The sequence below is a fragment of the Aulostomus chinensis genome, chromosome 13 (assembly GCF_037954235.1).
Source record: "Aulostomus chinensis isolate RoL2024-O1b breed Wild chromosome 13, RoL_Achi_v1.0, whole genome shotgun sequence".
Classification (NCBI taxonomy): Eukaryota; Metazoa; Chordata; class Actinopteri; order Syngnathiformes; family Aulostomidae; genus Aulostomus; species Aulostomus chinensis.
The window spans coordinates 28,671,692-28,688,260 of NC_141332.1; the positions used below are offsets into that span (position 1 = coordinate 28,671,692).

Genomic DNA, 16,569 nt, shown 5'->3' on the forward strand with positions numbered 1-16,569 from the left:
TACTAACCTGAGAATGAAGATCATAACTAAGCAGGACACCTGCCCCCCCTGGACCTGGTTAACAGTGGCTATGTGATCAAGGACCTTCTGACAGGCTGCTGGTGTGAATGAACCACTACAGACCATCACCACCAGGAGTGTAACTGAGACCAGAAATACTAGAGATGCACCAGGAGTGACTAGGAGCCTCCATGGAGGGGGAGGCTGGAGGTTCCGTTCAGCTCAGAGAGAAGTTAGCCAGCTCCCAGAGCTGCAGGAGGGGGAGGGGGAGGAAGAAGGGACACCAGGAAGTCCACACCTGAGGCCTCGGAGCCTGCCAAGCAGAGACTCAAAGACCCCCAACTCATTACAGTTGGGATTTTTTCAGTTGTAAGAGTACTCCAGGGGAACATGAGCCTGGCAGTAACGGCCACCAAGAAGGATTCAAGGATTCAAGGATCTTGATTGTTGTACCACTCACATTTCCATGTGGGTGGTACAACAATTGAACTCAGGTCCCAGGATAGCAAGAGCTAGCATAATAAGAGAGTCAAGAACAGAATAGGTATTTACAGAACCATTGAATCGACCTCGTTAGCCTTGCCGCGGCTGGACCAAGCACAGCTGGCTAGCACGCCGCTGTCGGCAGCGTGAGAGCAAAGATGATCCGCTGCTGGCACTCATCCAGGGAGGACTCTCAGGAGGAGTTTTATCTGATCGCCTTAAAGTGACCAGTTTAGGTCTCTGGTCTGATATCCAAGCTGAGTAATTGGAGAGTGTCAACAATTTATTATTCTAATTTATTATTGTTGTTAAAGATGATGAGCCATCAAAAAAAATCATTTTTTAAATTCAAAAACTCAGTATTATTTATCATAATTATATTTATTTAGTGATAGTTGGAAACTCTGTCTGTTTCAGTTTAATAAGACTCTACTAGTTGATATGGGGGTGGAGCCTATCCCAGCAGCCTTCCCCCAGGACAGGTCACCAGTCCATGGCAGGGCCAACACATAGAGACAGACAACCATTGGCTCTCCCAGCCACGCCTACGGTCAATTTAGAGTCTGGATTAACCTGGTCCCTCTTGATGTCTTTGGACTGTGGAGGAAGCTGGAGTACCAGAGAGAACCCAGCAGGAACAGGGAGAACATGGAGACTCACCCAGAAAGACCCCGTGCTGCAGCCGGGGCTCCACCCACAACCTTCTTGATGGGGGGCCACAGTGAGGACCACTGCTCCACCGGGCTGTCCCTGATAGATATTATTAATATAATGAATAAATGATGCCACGCTGTTTTTTTTTTCTTCTGACTCTCATCTTATGGGTGTCACTGTGCGCTTCAAGGCCGTCCTACTGGTGCCCTGGAAGAGAATGATATCGCCTGTCTATTGATTAGAGCTTCATTTCCTCAGCGAGCCATACTAAGTGGAACACTCGCCATGATGGAATTATCTTCAACTGGTCAATGATAGCAACGCCCCCAGTGGACGCTGGGGCAACAAATACCAGGCCAAGCCCTACAGACCAGAGCAGGGCAGGAGGTCCCAAGGTCAGAACAGAAGACCCTCTGAAGGTGGAGGAGAACCACCCAGCTTGACTCTGAGGCAACCCTCCCCCACGTGTGTGTGTGTGTGTAACATTGTATATAAAATGTCAACATGTCTATTTGAATATCATATCTGTTTCCAGGAGCAGTTCATTGAGTTGTGTAAGACACTCTACAACATGTTCAGTGAGGAACCTCAGGAGCAGGAACTCTATCACGCCATCGCTACAGTGGCGAGCCTGCTGCTTCGCATCGGAGAGGTCGGCAAGAAGTTCAATGGTAGCAAGAAGCCTGACAACAGCAGGGTGCCACCCACAGCCTCGCCGCAGAAGGAGTTCCCAGGTGAGGGGATGTCAGTGGAGAGCCAGGTGTGCCAGGCGCTGGCCGACGCCCAGATGGAGCCATCTTTGCTGCAGACATCAGATGAGGAGAACAAAGATGACACGTCGGTGTCGTCATACTCGGTGGTGAGCTCGGGCTCTCTGCAGAGCGAGGATATTGCTGATGACACTGTACTTATCAGTGGCAGCGAGCAGAAGCAAGGCAGCACACTGGATGCTGATTGGTCCATCACATTTGAGCAGGTGTTGGCGTCATTGCTGACAGAGCCAACGCTTGTCGACTACTTCGAGAGGAAAAGAGACATTCAGGTCAAGATGGCTGTCTGTAAGGCCCAGCGAGTGGTGGAGCGCCAGACAAGTTCCACCTCTGAAACGGAAATCACACAGCACGCCATCTGAGTGGCGTCCAAACCTGACTCCACCACTTGCGTCTCAATGACCGAATTTGACATTCTCCACCACTTTGTCTGATTTGTGTCTGAACTTGATGCCGCCACCTCACTGTCTGTGTGGTATCCAAAAGTGACACTACCCAGCACGCCATCTTGAGTGGCCTTTGACCTCCCCCTGAACTTTGGTTTTCTGTGTGATCATGAGTTTGAACATCAGCTGATGATGATCAGTGACTGATTCAAGCATCTCTGCTGATGTCACTGCATGCTGCCTTCAGACGTCATTCACTGAAATTAAACTGAGACCATGGCAGTCCCATGAGGACCCCCTGGGTCCCTCAGTAGCCCCAAGTGGACTCCTGTGTCCCATGGAAGTGCCATGAGGACTCCTGTGTCCCATGGAAGTGCCATGAGGACTCCTGTGTCCCATGGAAGTCCCATGAGGACCCCCTGGGTCCCAGGTCTCTCGTGTGTCTGTCAGCAGGTGTGCTAGACAAAGCTGTTTGTCCTGATAAAGTTTCATGACCATGAGATGATGCATCTGATTATTAATCTTAGTATCTTATTAATCGTTTAACTAAGGCGACCTCACACCTGGAGGCTTTTAATTTGACGTCAATGCCTTGTTTGTTTATCACTGACTTCCTTCTAAACATGAAACACTAACCTAAGTGTTTATTTACCTGCTTTGAAATCAAATCTGTTGATCAGTTATTGATCTGATGTTCTCATCTAATAAATGCTAAAAGAATTCCTCTTCTTCTGCAGTGTCATAATTGTATGCTTATGGATGTAACATTTTATAAAATAAAACAAGGACAAAGGTCGACCTACGAGTTTTCTGTTCTATCTCAAGGTTTGTCAACATTTTTCTTCACGTGTCAAAACCTTTTTTCACAAACTTTATTCATCTGTTGAAGAAAAGATTGATACAAAACAAACATTTCTCCCAGAATGACATGACAGGGAGTGCAGTGTTAAATAATATATATATGTATTATTTATATGTATATAATTTATGTTTATATGTATGCATGTACAGATATATGTACAAATATACATTATCAATCACATAAAAGCAAGCAGACAAAGGTGCAAATTATGTAAAAACTAACAAAGATAAAGTAATAAGTAAATAAAATTTAAAAAGAAATAATAAACTACAAATAAATGAGAACATAGCAAAATTTGATCTGGCAGTCTGGTCTACACTATCTTTCAGTTGGCTGGATGTCCTGAAAGCATTTTTGTTTTTAGTCACTTTAAACACAGAACCATAAAAAAATCTTAAGTCCAACATGGAACAAAATTTGATTTGGGATCAACTAAAGGAATCTGATTTTTACCCAACAGACACAGGAACTTGAGCACATTGTGAGTTTCCTCATTGTTGGCTTCGACACTCAAAAATAATCCATGTTTCTGTAATGGTGGCCGAGACCTTATGGGACTCCTAAATTAATAAAGATATGTGAGTGCAAAAATTCCAAGAGTGTGGACATCAATTAAAGAAATGAGAAAAAGACTCCACCTCTTCTTGCAGAAGGAACAAGACGGTGTCACATCAGCTTGAAACTCGTTAATAAATTCATTGCATGGATGGCATCTACGGAACAGGGCGATATGAACTTCTTGAACTTGACCGGGGAGAAGAAATGTGTTCAGTTCAGTCCAGACATTCCTACTCATGTTAGGAAACATCAATCTCCAGCGATGAAAGGGGTTTATTTAGTAGAGCAGTGGTAAAAGCACTTCTCGTGTGAGTATTATTCCAAGAGCGTTCCCCAGAAGCCTCCCACCAAGCCACCGTGCAGGAATCCTTCCTGAGCAGGTGTCACAGAGACAAGATGCTCTAATTCAGGTAGCTCTGAACCATTGATAGCTATGCTGCTACAGGCTTAGACTGCTGGGGGACACATCAGGTTACATTGAGCCCTTCCCTCCTCTCCTCTCCTCTCCCCCTCTCTCCTCCTCTCCTCCCTGCACATTTTACTTGTTGCACTTTGTAGTTTGGCCTTGGTGTCTCGCAGTCTCTCTGTGTTTCCACAGATCCACCGGAGCCCCAACCGCCGCCTGCATCGCCCCCCCCCCCTTATTCCCTACTGTTACACCGGCCTGCGCTCCCCTTCCATGAACAAGTCTGCCATCCAGTCCCCCATCAAGCTGGCTTGCTCTCCCTGCCTCCCCTACCAGAAGCTTCCTTCTTCAGCTGTTATTAACATTTCCGTGTTTCCCACATTTTGTATTGTAAACTGTTTTCTTGTCTGTAACAACATCTACTGCACGTCTGTCCGTCCTGGGTGAGGGATCCTCCTCTGTTGCTCACCCTGAGGTTTCTCAGATTTTTCCCTGTTAAAAGGGTTTTCTATGGAGTTTTTCCTCAGTCGATGTGAGGGTCTAAGGGCAGAGGATGTTGTTATGATGCCATGTGAAGCCCTTTGAGACAAACTGTTTGTGAAAACGGGCTATACAAATAAAATTGCCTTGCCTTGCCTTGCCTAATTAGCGACAGCGAGTTCGTAGGTTTACTTTTAAGAACTCTGGAAATTAAAGAGCGAGAAACTTGTAATCTTGTTTTTGGGTGAATTCCTCATCGGTAGCTGGATTCCCACGCAGGATCATTGAGAAGTTCAAAAAAATCATCATACTTTGGTCACACCAATCCTTAAAAAACAGCTGTATTTTTGTCTGCTGCATGTAGCTGATTCCACAATATGAAAGTGTGCGGAGAGAAGCTGTGGGAGCTGAATGGAGGAACTCTGGTCCTGACATGGGAAATTCTTAGTTATGTTCTAGTTAGGATTTTATGGATAGTTGTGATTTGTAAATTAATATGATTATGATTTGAAATTAGCAATCAATGTATACTTACCTTCATATGTATTTTGCACTTTTGTTACCCACTTTGGGACTTACCTGCATGTGTACCTCACTAACGTAGCCACACTTTGATGTACTTAACTGGCTCTTGATTGACTGCAGCAGGTCAGATGGCGAGTGGGAATACTTTTATGACCACACACCCATGGACGCATACTCACACGGCACAGACTACTGTTATATTGTTCACTTTATCCATTTTGTATCCTTTATGTCATCTCTTGAAAGTCAGCTGGACTGTGGTATAAATACCAACTCTTTTGATTTCATTCTTCTCTCCATGCTTATCTGGAATGTGTGTTGGGAAGTTCTCCATTTCGCTCACGTGGCTAAAAGTTTGGTGGAACAGCCACTCCAGAGGTTGTCTTTAAAAGTGATTTCCATGTGTCAGGGGCTTGTTTATGGAAATTGGCTTGCTCAACAGGCAGCTTACTAAAGACACACAAGCAAAACCTTTAAACCACCGCATTCATCAAACATAAAGTTGGGGATAAAAAAACCAAGGGGCATTATCCTGTACAAGACAAAGTTTAACCAGTTGATTTTAAAAATACAATCAATAGTTGGGAAATCTAAGACATTGAGACCGCCCTCTGAGTCTTGTCTAAGTGTTTTCCACCCATCCATCCACCCATCCATCCATCATCCCTCCATCCATCATCCCTCCCTCCACCCCTCCATGTTCTCCCTCTCCTCCTGTTGAGGGTGGTGGGGGTGGAGCCTATCCCAGCAGCCTTCCCCCTGGACAGGTCACCAGTCCATGGCAGGGCCAACACATAGAGACAGACAACCATTGGCTCTCCCAGCCACGCCTACGGTCAATTTAGAGTCTGGATTAACCTACAATTCTTCAATTCTACAATTCTACAATTTCATTTAGCAGACGCTTTTGTCCAAAGCGACGTACAACACAAGCAAGAATTTAGACTTAATTAAGGAAAAACCCATAGTAGCGCAAAAGTGCTTCAGTTGTGATTTGGTCACAGGTACTGCCATCTAGTGGCAGAAGAAGCGTCGCCCCCCTCCCCCCCTTTTTTTTGGACAAACATACAACATGACACAACCCAGTTAGTGCTACATAATCAACAAGGCGCTCAAGTCTCACGCAATGAGCGAGTGACACACGCATTTTGACCCGTTCACACGCTCTCACGCCACACATTGAATTCCTCACGCATTTAAATCACCACAGTGACGTCCACCAAGTTGCACCGCTATAACAGGGGAACAGGTAGGAATCAAGTGAACCTCGTCTCCTCCCATCGCCTCCCCTCCCCTCCACACCCCCGCCCGAGAGCTCAGAAGGTGCGCGCCACGCGCAAGCCAATCAAAAAAAGTATATCTACCGAACAGCCAATCAAAAAGGAGCATTGTTGTCTCTGGTCGGATTTTGATATCCCGCGGTTACTGAGGAAGACGGACACTTGCCGAAAAGAAGCAGGCTTGCTAAAGAGGGCAAAAAGATCCGATGGTTCTGGTAAGTGATCTCATCATTTATTCGTTGCTGTAGAATAGTCTCTAGTCTCTTTTATACTGTCTATGGATATTTTGTCCTGGTAGCAGGAGTGGGAGCGAGTGTGTGTGTGTGTGTGTGTGTGTGTGTGTGTGTGTGTGTGTGTGTGTGTGTGTGTGTGTGTGTCGGGGATGGAAGTTAGCAGCAGTTACTGTGGGTTAACTTATTCCAGAGACACATATTTTATTTATTTATTTATATTTATTTATTTTATCCAGACAATGCATTGTAGTAATTATTGCATTTGCCCTCAGAGATGTCAGGGAAGAGGCAAACAAGCATCCTTTCATGCTTCTCCCAGCTCCCTAAAAAGGTGGCCAGATTAGGCACAGAAAAGGAGACTGTGGAGAGGGCAGTAGTGGAGGACACTGTAGAAGAGGCTGCAGCGGAGACAGTGAAGAAGACAGCTATGGTATCAGTCGAGAAAAAAATCTGTGGAAGAAAGTGTGGAGGACACCATAGCTGAGACAGTGGAAAAGCAAGAAACAAGAAAGAACAGAGGACTGAGTGGAGCAGCCACCTATAAGTGTACCTTTAAGAAGGAATGGTCAACCCGATGGCCATTCATCACAATAGGAACCACTAGCTCCTTCTACTGGTGCTCTGTCTGCAGACAAGAAAACTCTTGTGCCCATCAAGGTGTGAGGGACATAAGCAGGCATGTAGAAAGCAGGGGACATCGTGCTAAAGAACAGGCTCTAAACTCAGCCAGCACTGTTACACAGTTCTACACACCAGAAACTTCTGTTGGAGGCATGAGTGTACAAGAGGCCAAGGTACATAGCACAGGAACCCCCCCCCCGCTGGTAAAGTCTCACTCTGAACTCACTTCAAAACTTGAGAGCCCTGATAGTCACTAAGTGCTGGGTCTTGGACCCTCTGACTGATTCTACCCCAAAGAGGAGCAGAGTCAGGTTCAGTGCCTCGGTGCTCTCTGAACAATTGAGTCTTCAATTGTCTCTTAAAAGTAGAAAGGGACTCAGCAGAACACACAGAGTTCGGTAGTTGGTTCCACCATTGGGGAACAACAGAAGAGAAGAGTCTGGCTAGAGATTTGGAGCAGCGCTGGCTGTTTGAGTTTTTAACAGCCACATGTCTATGGCAACAGGACTGCAACAGAGAGTGTAATGGGAGTAGTGCTGTGAAGAACCAGCAGGAGGCAGCAATGCAACTATGGAGTGCAAGGTGCCGTTAAACAGCAAAGAACAGCAAAGAAGAAGAAGAAGAAGAAGAAGAAGAAGAAGAAGAAGAAGAAGAAAAAATAATAATCGATTGTAAAATTCCACACCGAACTAAGGCAGAACCGCTGCACCACCGACATGTCTCAAGTGTTTCACGTCGTCCGATGCTTCGCCTGTCAAAGCTTCCAGGTGCAACAGGTAAAACAGGCTAGTGTGTGTGTGTGTGTGTGTGGGTAAACTATTAGCTGTCGGCTAACAGTTAGCTGTAAATATGTGCTGGCTCACGTTTGGCCATAAATGCGTGCTAACACTTCGGGTCCATTAACATTTTCCATTTTGTTCTGGAGGGATCTGGTGAGGTGACCTTGAAGTATCTGTTTGACCACCATGATAAGAGCTGTTTGAGTTCTGTAAAATGTTACGCATAGACACTCTGAAGCTCCCTTGTTCAAAGATAGGAGACATCACATAACATCCCACAATTCCTTGCAGCAGGAACACCACCATCAGATATATACTTGAGCCTCCAGGGAAGATGTGTTCCTCTGGTTTGGTAGAACAGCTCCCACAAACCTCCATGATTGCTGTTCTAGCACAAGTGAATCTGGGTTCTGTTCATCAGAGATTGGACCAGAACTGAAGCCAGAACCAGAACCACCATGGTTTCCTCTCCAGCAGCTCCAGGTGGAGCAGAGTTTCCTCTGAAGGGTTGACAGCTACAGTTGTAGTTCTGCTGCTGGCATGGACGCTTGTAGAAGGACTTCAGCAGCCTCTCTGGTGCTGACATCATCACATCAACAGCCACCAGGAACCAATCAGCTGTTAGGAGGACGGCGGCATGTCGGAGGTGTCAATCATCATGAATGTTGAGGCTACCTGGAGCCGCTGGATCCTCCTGCTGCTGCACACGTATTCTACATACATGAAGATTATTGACGTGTTGATCTCTGATCACCTGCTAGCACGCGGCTACGGTTCAACTCTCAGCTCTGCTGGTGACAGAGGTGTTACCACGGCAACCAGAGGATTCTGACACTGAGAATGAAGAGATGATGTTGCAGGAGATTTGTAGACTAACACACCTGTTGATCATTCATGGTCCTGGGGTCAGGGAGTCAAAGTTGTGATCTGAGGCCTTGTAAAGACAGATGGGTGGATTTGAAGATCCCTGCTCTGCTTCTGTTGCAGGTGAAGACAAAGCAGTGGAGCTGCAAGTTGTGTGGAGAGAAACAGTCGCTGCTGAAGGTCGGTTCACTGCTGTCCTGGCTCCGCCCATCACTGGCAACATGTTAATTTATGTTTTAGTTTTAGACTGACATGCTCCTTACATATTTGTTTACAGAACTGATGATTTCATCAGGCTTTAATCTGTCAATCAAAATGAACCCAAATGATACCTGTCACGCAATCTGTTGATTGACAGGAGTTTGGTCGGGGCTCTGGGGCCGACTGCAGGCGTCATGTTCAGAAACTGAACACTTTGAGAGGCGCCATGATGGAGGAGCAGGACAGCTGGTTGCTATGGTAGCCACCCCATTAAGTATAATCCAGTCCCTCCAGATAAAACGCAGTTATGTGATCGCATAATTCAGTGCATAATCAACAAAAGTCTGACGTGCTGATTGCTGGTTTTCGGCGCAAAATGCGGGCTTGCATAATTTCATCATCCCTGCATTTACTTTTCAAAAAAGTCAACATATCTTTGAAGAAAGTTGAAAAATGTTGCGTTTACTTCCCACAAGAGCAGACATTTTCCTCCTGTTACCTGGGGAACATTGTGATGTCATCAGAAAGCTGCAAACCCTGCAAAGAAGACATGATGACATCCGCAAATCCGTCTCATTTGTTTACAAAAATAAGCTCAGAACTCGTTTGACCCATGAAGGTTTTGTAAGTTTGAGCCACGTGTTTATTGAGGTCTGAAAGACAAGAACTTAATGATTCCCATGATGCAGCATGCTCGCTTATCACAGGACGTCAGTAGAAACGACTCTTCGATGAAGGTCGTAGCTGAGTGAGAACTGAATGTTTGAGGATCCCTTTTTTATTGGCTTTTGCAGAATTTCTTACAATTTCATTGCAAAAAATTGCATAAATACCCTGCATATCCCATTGCATTTTTTAAGAAGACGTGCCGCATAATCAAGAATTTTTGCCTGCAACAATCACAAAAACTGCATTTTTCTGGAAGGACTGATGATCATGTCAGCTGCTCATACAGGTGTGATGGCAAGTTCTGTTTGACAGGAAGCAGATGGAAACACAAAAGGTGCCAGACAACCAGGTGAGGACACGACAAACCCATCCACTTGAGATCCAGTCCTACCTTTAAACATAGGATCACCCTTAAACCCAGTCCCTAGCCTTAAACAGATCTATCCTTAAAGGTGCAATGTTGAACAACTCTACCTCCTGGCCAGCAGGTGTCTCCCTCCCTCCTGGTGCACTAATCTAGTCTCCTGGTTACCAGAGGGTGAACCAAGGAGCAGGAAGTTCCTCCTGGCCAGGCTTCCCTTCAAACCCTGAACTCCCAGTCAGAGGTCACTGGTATCCGGACGATGGGTGGGATCTCTCTCTGTCAGTCAAGGCTTCTGCTTCAGGCTCTGTGGCGTCCCCATAACAAGGGGCGTGTAACGCGTCATGTGACGCTTAGGAAACGGACGGATCGCGTGCCGCCTCCTTTAGTCCAGAAGAACAAGTGACTATGATGGTCAGGAACAACATCAAACAATTATGACAGCAAAAAGCAGCACAGCTGCTGCCAAGGAGGGGAGAGAGGAATGCTGGGAGAAGAGCAGCGATGGCGTCAGGTCATCAGTTTCTGATGTACTTGACCTGTGAGTGCTGGCGCCCCCTGCAGGAACCCTCTGAAGGAACCAGATTCATCAGCTCATCCACACGCAGGTGTTGGTGTCACTGCTGATCAATGCAGGACCTAGAAATGTAGCCTGAGGCTTCCCAGAAGGCCTCTGTTGTAGCCATGGGGGCCACTGGGACTACGAACACGCTCAGTACTCAGTGAGAGCGAGTACAACTTGGCCAGTAGCAGCGTGCAGTATTCTTGCTCAGGTTTACTGCATCCCAGCTGAATGCATGCAGGTTCCGTACACACAGTTGTGCTGCTGTGAGTGCGAGGCTCCTTTTAGTGGCGTTCCTCACACACGGCTGCTCCAGCAGGCTGGAATAATGAGGGCTTCCCTCAGCTGGGGGCCTGGAGCGTTGATAGGAGTGACGTCAGGAGAGGTAGCGGATCACTCCGGTCTCTGAACGCTCTCTCCCTCTGAAGAGAACCTCGCTCAGTGATGGCGCCGAGGTCCACCGGATCGTTCAATGATGGTGGTGCCGTTTTCAGAAGAGGTGGTGGGTGAAAGGGCAGCGCTTTTATAGCCGATTGAAGCAGAAACTCTGACCCTCACCTGCTTTGGACCAGGTGAGGGTCACCACATCAGTTACCATGGTGATCCAGCCAGGTTAAACCCTGACTTTCGTCTCCACACACCTTGCTAGCCACTCATCTCACTTCCTGGTTGATATGAAGATGTTTATGTGGCAGTTTCCCAATGAAGGAGAAAACGATCCAACACAGTATTTAGTTGTTCAATGTACTTCTTTAATGCTAGAAACGGATCCGGGATCTCCTGCTCGTGCATCCCAGGCAAATCAATGGCATTGTTGCACGTAACCTGAGTGAAAGTCCTGAACACCAGGAAGTACTTAAAGGTGATTGACAAGGGGGCCTCAGCTCTTGAGTCATCAGACTAATTGGGGCCGTTTCCACAACGAAGAGATCCTCACGTGATGAGGATTGTATGGAAGCACATCTCAAGACTATTTATCTTTAGATCCACTTAAACTTGTATGCTTGACTTATAAGTATACGTGAGTTCAAAGTATTATTAAAAGATAACATACAAGACAACAGAAAAACCCTTAACATCACTGGTGCAACCCCTCAGGTTGACTCAACTCATGTCAGAGGTGGAATTGCAGTAATAAGATAGACAGGTCATGTGGTCAATCTCCATACATTTGGTGAACAATAACAACATGAACCTCTACTCAAATGTGATACAAACACATGAACCAAAAAGACATCCTAGATTTCACTGGGACGAACCCGGTTTTGCCATCGTTCCGGGGCTCTGTGCAGCTTGAAGCACCTTTCAAAATAGACTCGCCGATGCGCCCCGGAACGTACCGCTGTGCTTGTGGTGGAATCACTGTGACGGGGCCCAGCTTGTGCGTTGTGGCCGTAAGGTGATACAGCCCCGCCCGCTGGAAGTTAGGGAAGGATCTGCAATGCGTGATGCATTCATCCTGAAACCCAGTTCGACCTTTGAAGCTCGTCGTTTCATTTAACCAGGCTCATCGATCGTCAAATCCATAAACACCCTCCAGCCATTTTAGCTTATACCGAGTTATATATTAAACTCTTTGTATGCGTGTTTTTGTGTGTGTGCATGCACATAAACAGATGAGGCACACTCAGGTGAGCTGCTGGAGCAAATATCTGGACAAGGGTGAGGAGGCTGATTTGATTGACAGACAGAATGTCAGCGTCAACATGACGGACAGGTGAGTATGATGATTTTTGGATCACAAAAACTACCACAGCCCACGGGAAGGGGGGTGGTATTTGCAGGTGTTTGGTCGATCCGGAACAGGTCTATTAATAATAGTGAGCCAGTCCTGTACTAGTTTATGTACTCAAGAAGTGAAAACACACACTGGCAACTCGAGTGTTGCAGGAGGAGAGGAAAGTGATCGCTGAGGTCACCGATGACTGACTGGGAGAAACCGATATGAGAAAGATCAAGGCCTCTGTTTTCTTTCAAGTGCATCCTGTTCTCTTTGATCAACACCTTAGTGATGCTTGGTTTCTAACATCTGTATCCGTGGGGAGCTTTGGTCTTCGTGTGAGAGGGAGCCACTCTGAGCTCTGAATACCAGCTCCTGAGGGTTCTGCCAGAGCTCTCATCCGTGCTCCAGTGACTATTGACTGAAGGGTAATGTTGGTGCTGTCTGACCTTTGAACTTTGTCTTGTGACAGGAAGAAGACAAACGACAGCTGGACATGTGGACAGGTAACATGCTAACGTCAATCACTCACTGGGAGCTGAACTGCTGTCATTTTGGACTCAAGTTCAGTTCCAGGCCAGTTGTCACTGAATCAACCTCTTCAGTCAACAGACAGCAGCCGGGTACCTGGTAGAACCACGGACCCGGGCTGTGGTGGTGCCTGGTGTGCTGGTTTTGTCAGTGAGGAGTGGGAGGAGCCTGTTGGTCGCTTGAGTCAGATGAGGGATGGACTGCCTTCATGTATAGATGACATCACTGAGGCCACACCTCTCTCTCGACCACAAGCCCTACGTCCTGGTTCCTACATGTTTGACAGTGGTGATGACTTCACCTTTGACCTCTGAAGAACTCTGACTATTTCTTGAAATGAGAAGTCAAACACCCCCAATGGTTTCTTTTTATTGATCAGATATGATAATAAAGATTACATCCACCAAGTACAGTTGCTGATTGATTAGTTACTGATTACCTGAACAATAACTAAAGTTAATAATTAATGACAACAAATCAGCAAAAACTATTCATGTCAATGTCATACATCGATTAGTAGAAATGGTTACTGGAAAAGAAGCCCCGCCCCCGAAATACAACCCTCACCCAAGATATCATAAGGTCTACTTGGGGCGGGGCTGTTTGGCGTACTGGATGGCATCAAGTGCGGCGCTGATGTCAAAGTTTTTGGCCTGAAGGAGACGAGTCAACCAGCCGCCCTCATCAGTGAATCCCATCGACAACATGAGGGACAGTGACTCCACCAGCCGCGGATCCGCCTCTGGGGGTCAGAGGTCAGCACTTTCACAAGACAGCCAGGAGACTGCTGATCCAATCAGATACGATGTAAAGTCTTACCTTGAGGCAGGTGAGGATACAGTGCTGCTTCTCTCAGACCCGAGGGACCCTGCTGGGCTCCTGAAGAAGTCTCCTTGTCCTGGTTTTGGTCTCCCAGCTGCAGAGATTGCAGCTCACCAGTGGAGGGGTCAACTTCTCTGGAGCTCACATGGGTCCATTCCTCATCAGAGTCTCGGCCCACCTGAACACCACAAACATGGTTGAAACACGGATGAGGGGTGTGTCAGGTGATATGAACAGCATCAAGTTGCCATCCAAGTTCAACATGCGACTCACACTGCTGATGCCACTTCGTTTGGACTGCATGAACTGACCTTTGCTCCCTCGCTTTCCCCGCCCACGTCGCTGACCCCACCCTCCCGGTCAGGCCCGACCATCTCTGTGTCACCCTCGACCTCGCTACCCTGGGGTCGTGGGGTCACCTTGGTGCTCTGACCCTGGTGCTCCACATCAATGTCCACATCGATACCTTGACACAAAAATGACATTACTTCCTGTCCCTTCCAGACTGCCAATCAGAAATGTGTACAGACGCAGCAGTAAAATCTCACCCAGTGGGCTCAACATGGCTGCCACGCCCTCCCCGATGTTTTTCAGGAACTCACTGTTGGCCTGAGAGGCTGTGGAAGGTCAGAGGTCAATTACCAATGTTTATTAAAAATGATCAGTGTAACCATTGTGACACTGACCAGAGGGGGCGCTGCTGGATGCCTCAGGACGCTCCTGGCTCTGGTTCCACATGCATCGGCTCATTCTCTTCATCCACTTCCCCCGAGACAACCACTGCTGTTGAAGGAACCATTCACCAATACTCAGCACCATTGTCACCTTAAAAATGCTTGTCCCCACAGTCACAGAGCAGGGCACACTTAGCTCTGTCGTTCCCTTCAACTTTGACCCTGAAGACTACAGGTGTCTGCAGGTATCAATCTGTGCTTCCATGGCAACGCTGGCTAACGGCTCACTCAGCACATGACATAACCCTTCTCGTCTTAAGTTATTCATCTCTAACTGTGAGCCTCCGGCTCCGTCCGCTTGTTCCTTAGAGAGTGACAACATCTGTAGTTGATCTATCAGGTCATCAATACTCAAATCAACATGAAATAAAACAAATTCAAGTACGATTACGGAGTGTTTAGTGAACCTCCAGTATAAAAAAGGTGAATGCATTGTGGGTGGGTGTGGCCAGGTGTGCTCACCTGCAGTGGGTGCCAGATGGGCAGCAGAGCATGCTCTGTGTGTGTCCCTCGTGCCTGGCAGGCGGAGCAGAGGTCATAGTTTGGACAGATTGAACACTTGAAGCGTGTTCCCACCACGGGACCTTCGCAGCCGTCGCACGTGACGTTTGGGTGAAGGGCGGGGGGCGGGGCATGAGGAGGAGGAGGGATGAAGGTGAAGGGGGGGAAGGCATGCAGAGGGAAGTCTCGGCGGTGCTCCCGCTTCTCTGGAAATGTATTCGAAAAGTGCAGAGATCCGTCAGGGCCACGCCCAACATTACAGACAAGACACTATGGTAACTTGCTTTTCAGAATAAAGCAGAGAATCTCAGCAGGCTCTTAATTTGAAGTTGTATGTGTGAGGGTTCAGGAACCTCTGACGAAGACGCGGAAGGTGGCGTCCTTCATACAGGCCAGACCCATCATCAGCTCGTCGTCAGACGAAAACGCCACCAGGTCACCATCTTCATCTGGAGGACAAGACATTCGAGAAGTGAATGATGTCATCGAAAAAAATCGTTCCCACGGTCAGGTGGCGGGAAAAACTACACACAGACATTTGACGTCAGACCCCTCCACCGCTGCAGTGAACTGAGCTCTAATGGGGAGCTGATCAGTTCCCAGCAGTGAAACCAGTCCGACCAGTCGCGATAGATAACGAAGATGTAGCGAAGAGACCAAAACCGCGGTCAACTTCGGTCTGTGAGGACTGACGTCATGACTCGGTGACTCACCTCGGTAAAACATGTTAAAGGCGGAATTCTTCAGGTTACTGAACACGTCCGCTGTTTTCCTGCTCAGATATTCGAAGCTGCAGGAGACGTCCTGATCCACCGCGAACCTCCGGATCTCTCGAACCGCCTCGTCTTTCCCCAGCAAGTAGGCCTTCACGGTCACCGACATCCTGCTGCTCCGAACCGAACCAGACCCGAAGAACACGGACTCGGCGCTCTGCGAACCAGGTACAGAAACTCGACGGTTGTGACGCAGCGTTAAATCCCGTCAGGCTTCTTTATGTTTACTTCCGTGATAAACGTCACCATCGTCTTGCGAAGTAAATATTTACGCATGCTCTGATTGGTTCGTCCATGGAGCCCCGCCCCCGATGGCCAATCAGAGGTCGACAAATGACTCAGCTGTTTCCAATCGGGATTTCCCCTCCGACCCCGCCATTAATCCAAGATATTAAAACAAAAAGTTGATGCTCAAATGCTGCTGAGGCTCGGATGCATTTATAAATTAAGAATTATTCCTTTGACTACCACGGACTCATCGCTCTGCCTCTAAAGTTGGAATGGGCCGAAATGTATCAACACAAAGTCGTTTTCAGTTTGACCCCAACCCTCACCCGATTTCAAGAAGTGAGTGGACGTGAATCTCAGGGGAGGAACGTGAGCAGACCTGGATCCGTCCCCGGATCACCAGCATGAGCTGCTGCTCGTTGGAGGACGAACCCAACACCAGTGTCGCTCTAAACTCTGCGAGTGTTTCAGCTTCATCACATCCCAAAAGTTACAGCTGTGATTCGTGGTAACATTTTAGATTAATAGATACAAAGTTCCGCTTGACTGCAGCAGCAGTTTCCTCT

The 16,569-nt window shown here is 47.4% G+C and overlaps 3 protein-coding genes across 4 annotated transcripts in view; 2 read left to right on the plus strand and 1 right to left on the minus strand.

Annotated features, from left to right (window-relative positions):
* tbc1d9b (TBC1 domain family member 9b) overlaps positions 1-3,089 on the plus strand; it is a 22,130-nt gene extending 19,041 nt beyond the window's left edge. The window contains exon 23 of the mRNA XM_086222429.1: positions 1,673-3,089. Within this exon, the coding sequence (XP_086078555.1) occupies positions 1,673-2,269 (597 nt within the window). The 3' untranslated portion in view covers positions 2,270-3,089. The remainder of the gene's footprint in view (positions 1-1,672) is intronic.
* A 3,410-nt stretch (positions 3,090-6,499) lies between these two features.
* On the plus strand, positions 6,500-13,355 carry mrnip (MRN complex interacting protein). Its single transcript, XM_086222445.1, has 8 exons — positions 6,500-6,619; positions 7,764-8,034; positions 9,025-9,081; positions 9,260-9,360; positions 10,084-10,120; positions 12,311-12,411; positions 12,887-12,920; positions 13,020-13,355. Exons 2-8 carry the CDS (start codon positions 7,975-7,977, stop codon positions 13,257-13,259), a joined length of 630 nt encoding a protein of 209 aa, XP_086078571.1. The 5' UTR covers positions 6,500-6,619; positions 7,764-7,974; the 3' UTR covers positions 13,260-13,355.
* sqstm1 (sequestosome 1) lies at positions 13,299-16,016 on the minus strand. 2 transcript variants are annotated; one of them, XM_086222437.1, is made up of 8 exons: positions 15,716-16,016; positions 15,356-15,451; positions 14,964-15,208; positions 14,454-14,547; positions 14,316-14,384; positions 14,079-14,233; positions 13,765-13,945; positions 13,299-13,687 (listed from the first exon to the last, which is right to left on the minus strand). In XM_086222437.1, exons 1-8 carry the CDS (start codon positions 15,882-15,884, stop codon positions 13,530-13,532), a joined length of 1,167 nt encoding a protein of 388 aa, XP_086078563.1. In that variant the 5' UTR covers positions 15,885-16,016; the 3' UTR covers positions 13,299-13,529. The 2 variants fall into 2 exon arrangements, with proteins under 2 accessions (XP_086078563.1, XP_086078562.1); XM_086222436.1 differs by having other exon boundaries at positions 14,454-14,550; positions 15,716-16,014.
* Between the last annotated feature and the right edge of the window lie 553 nt (positions 16,017-16,569).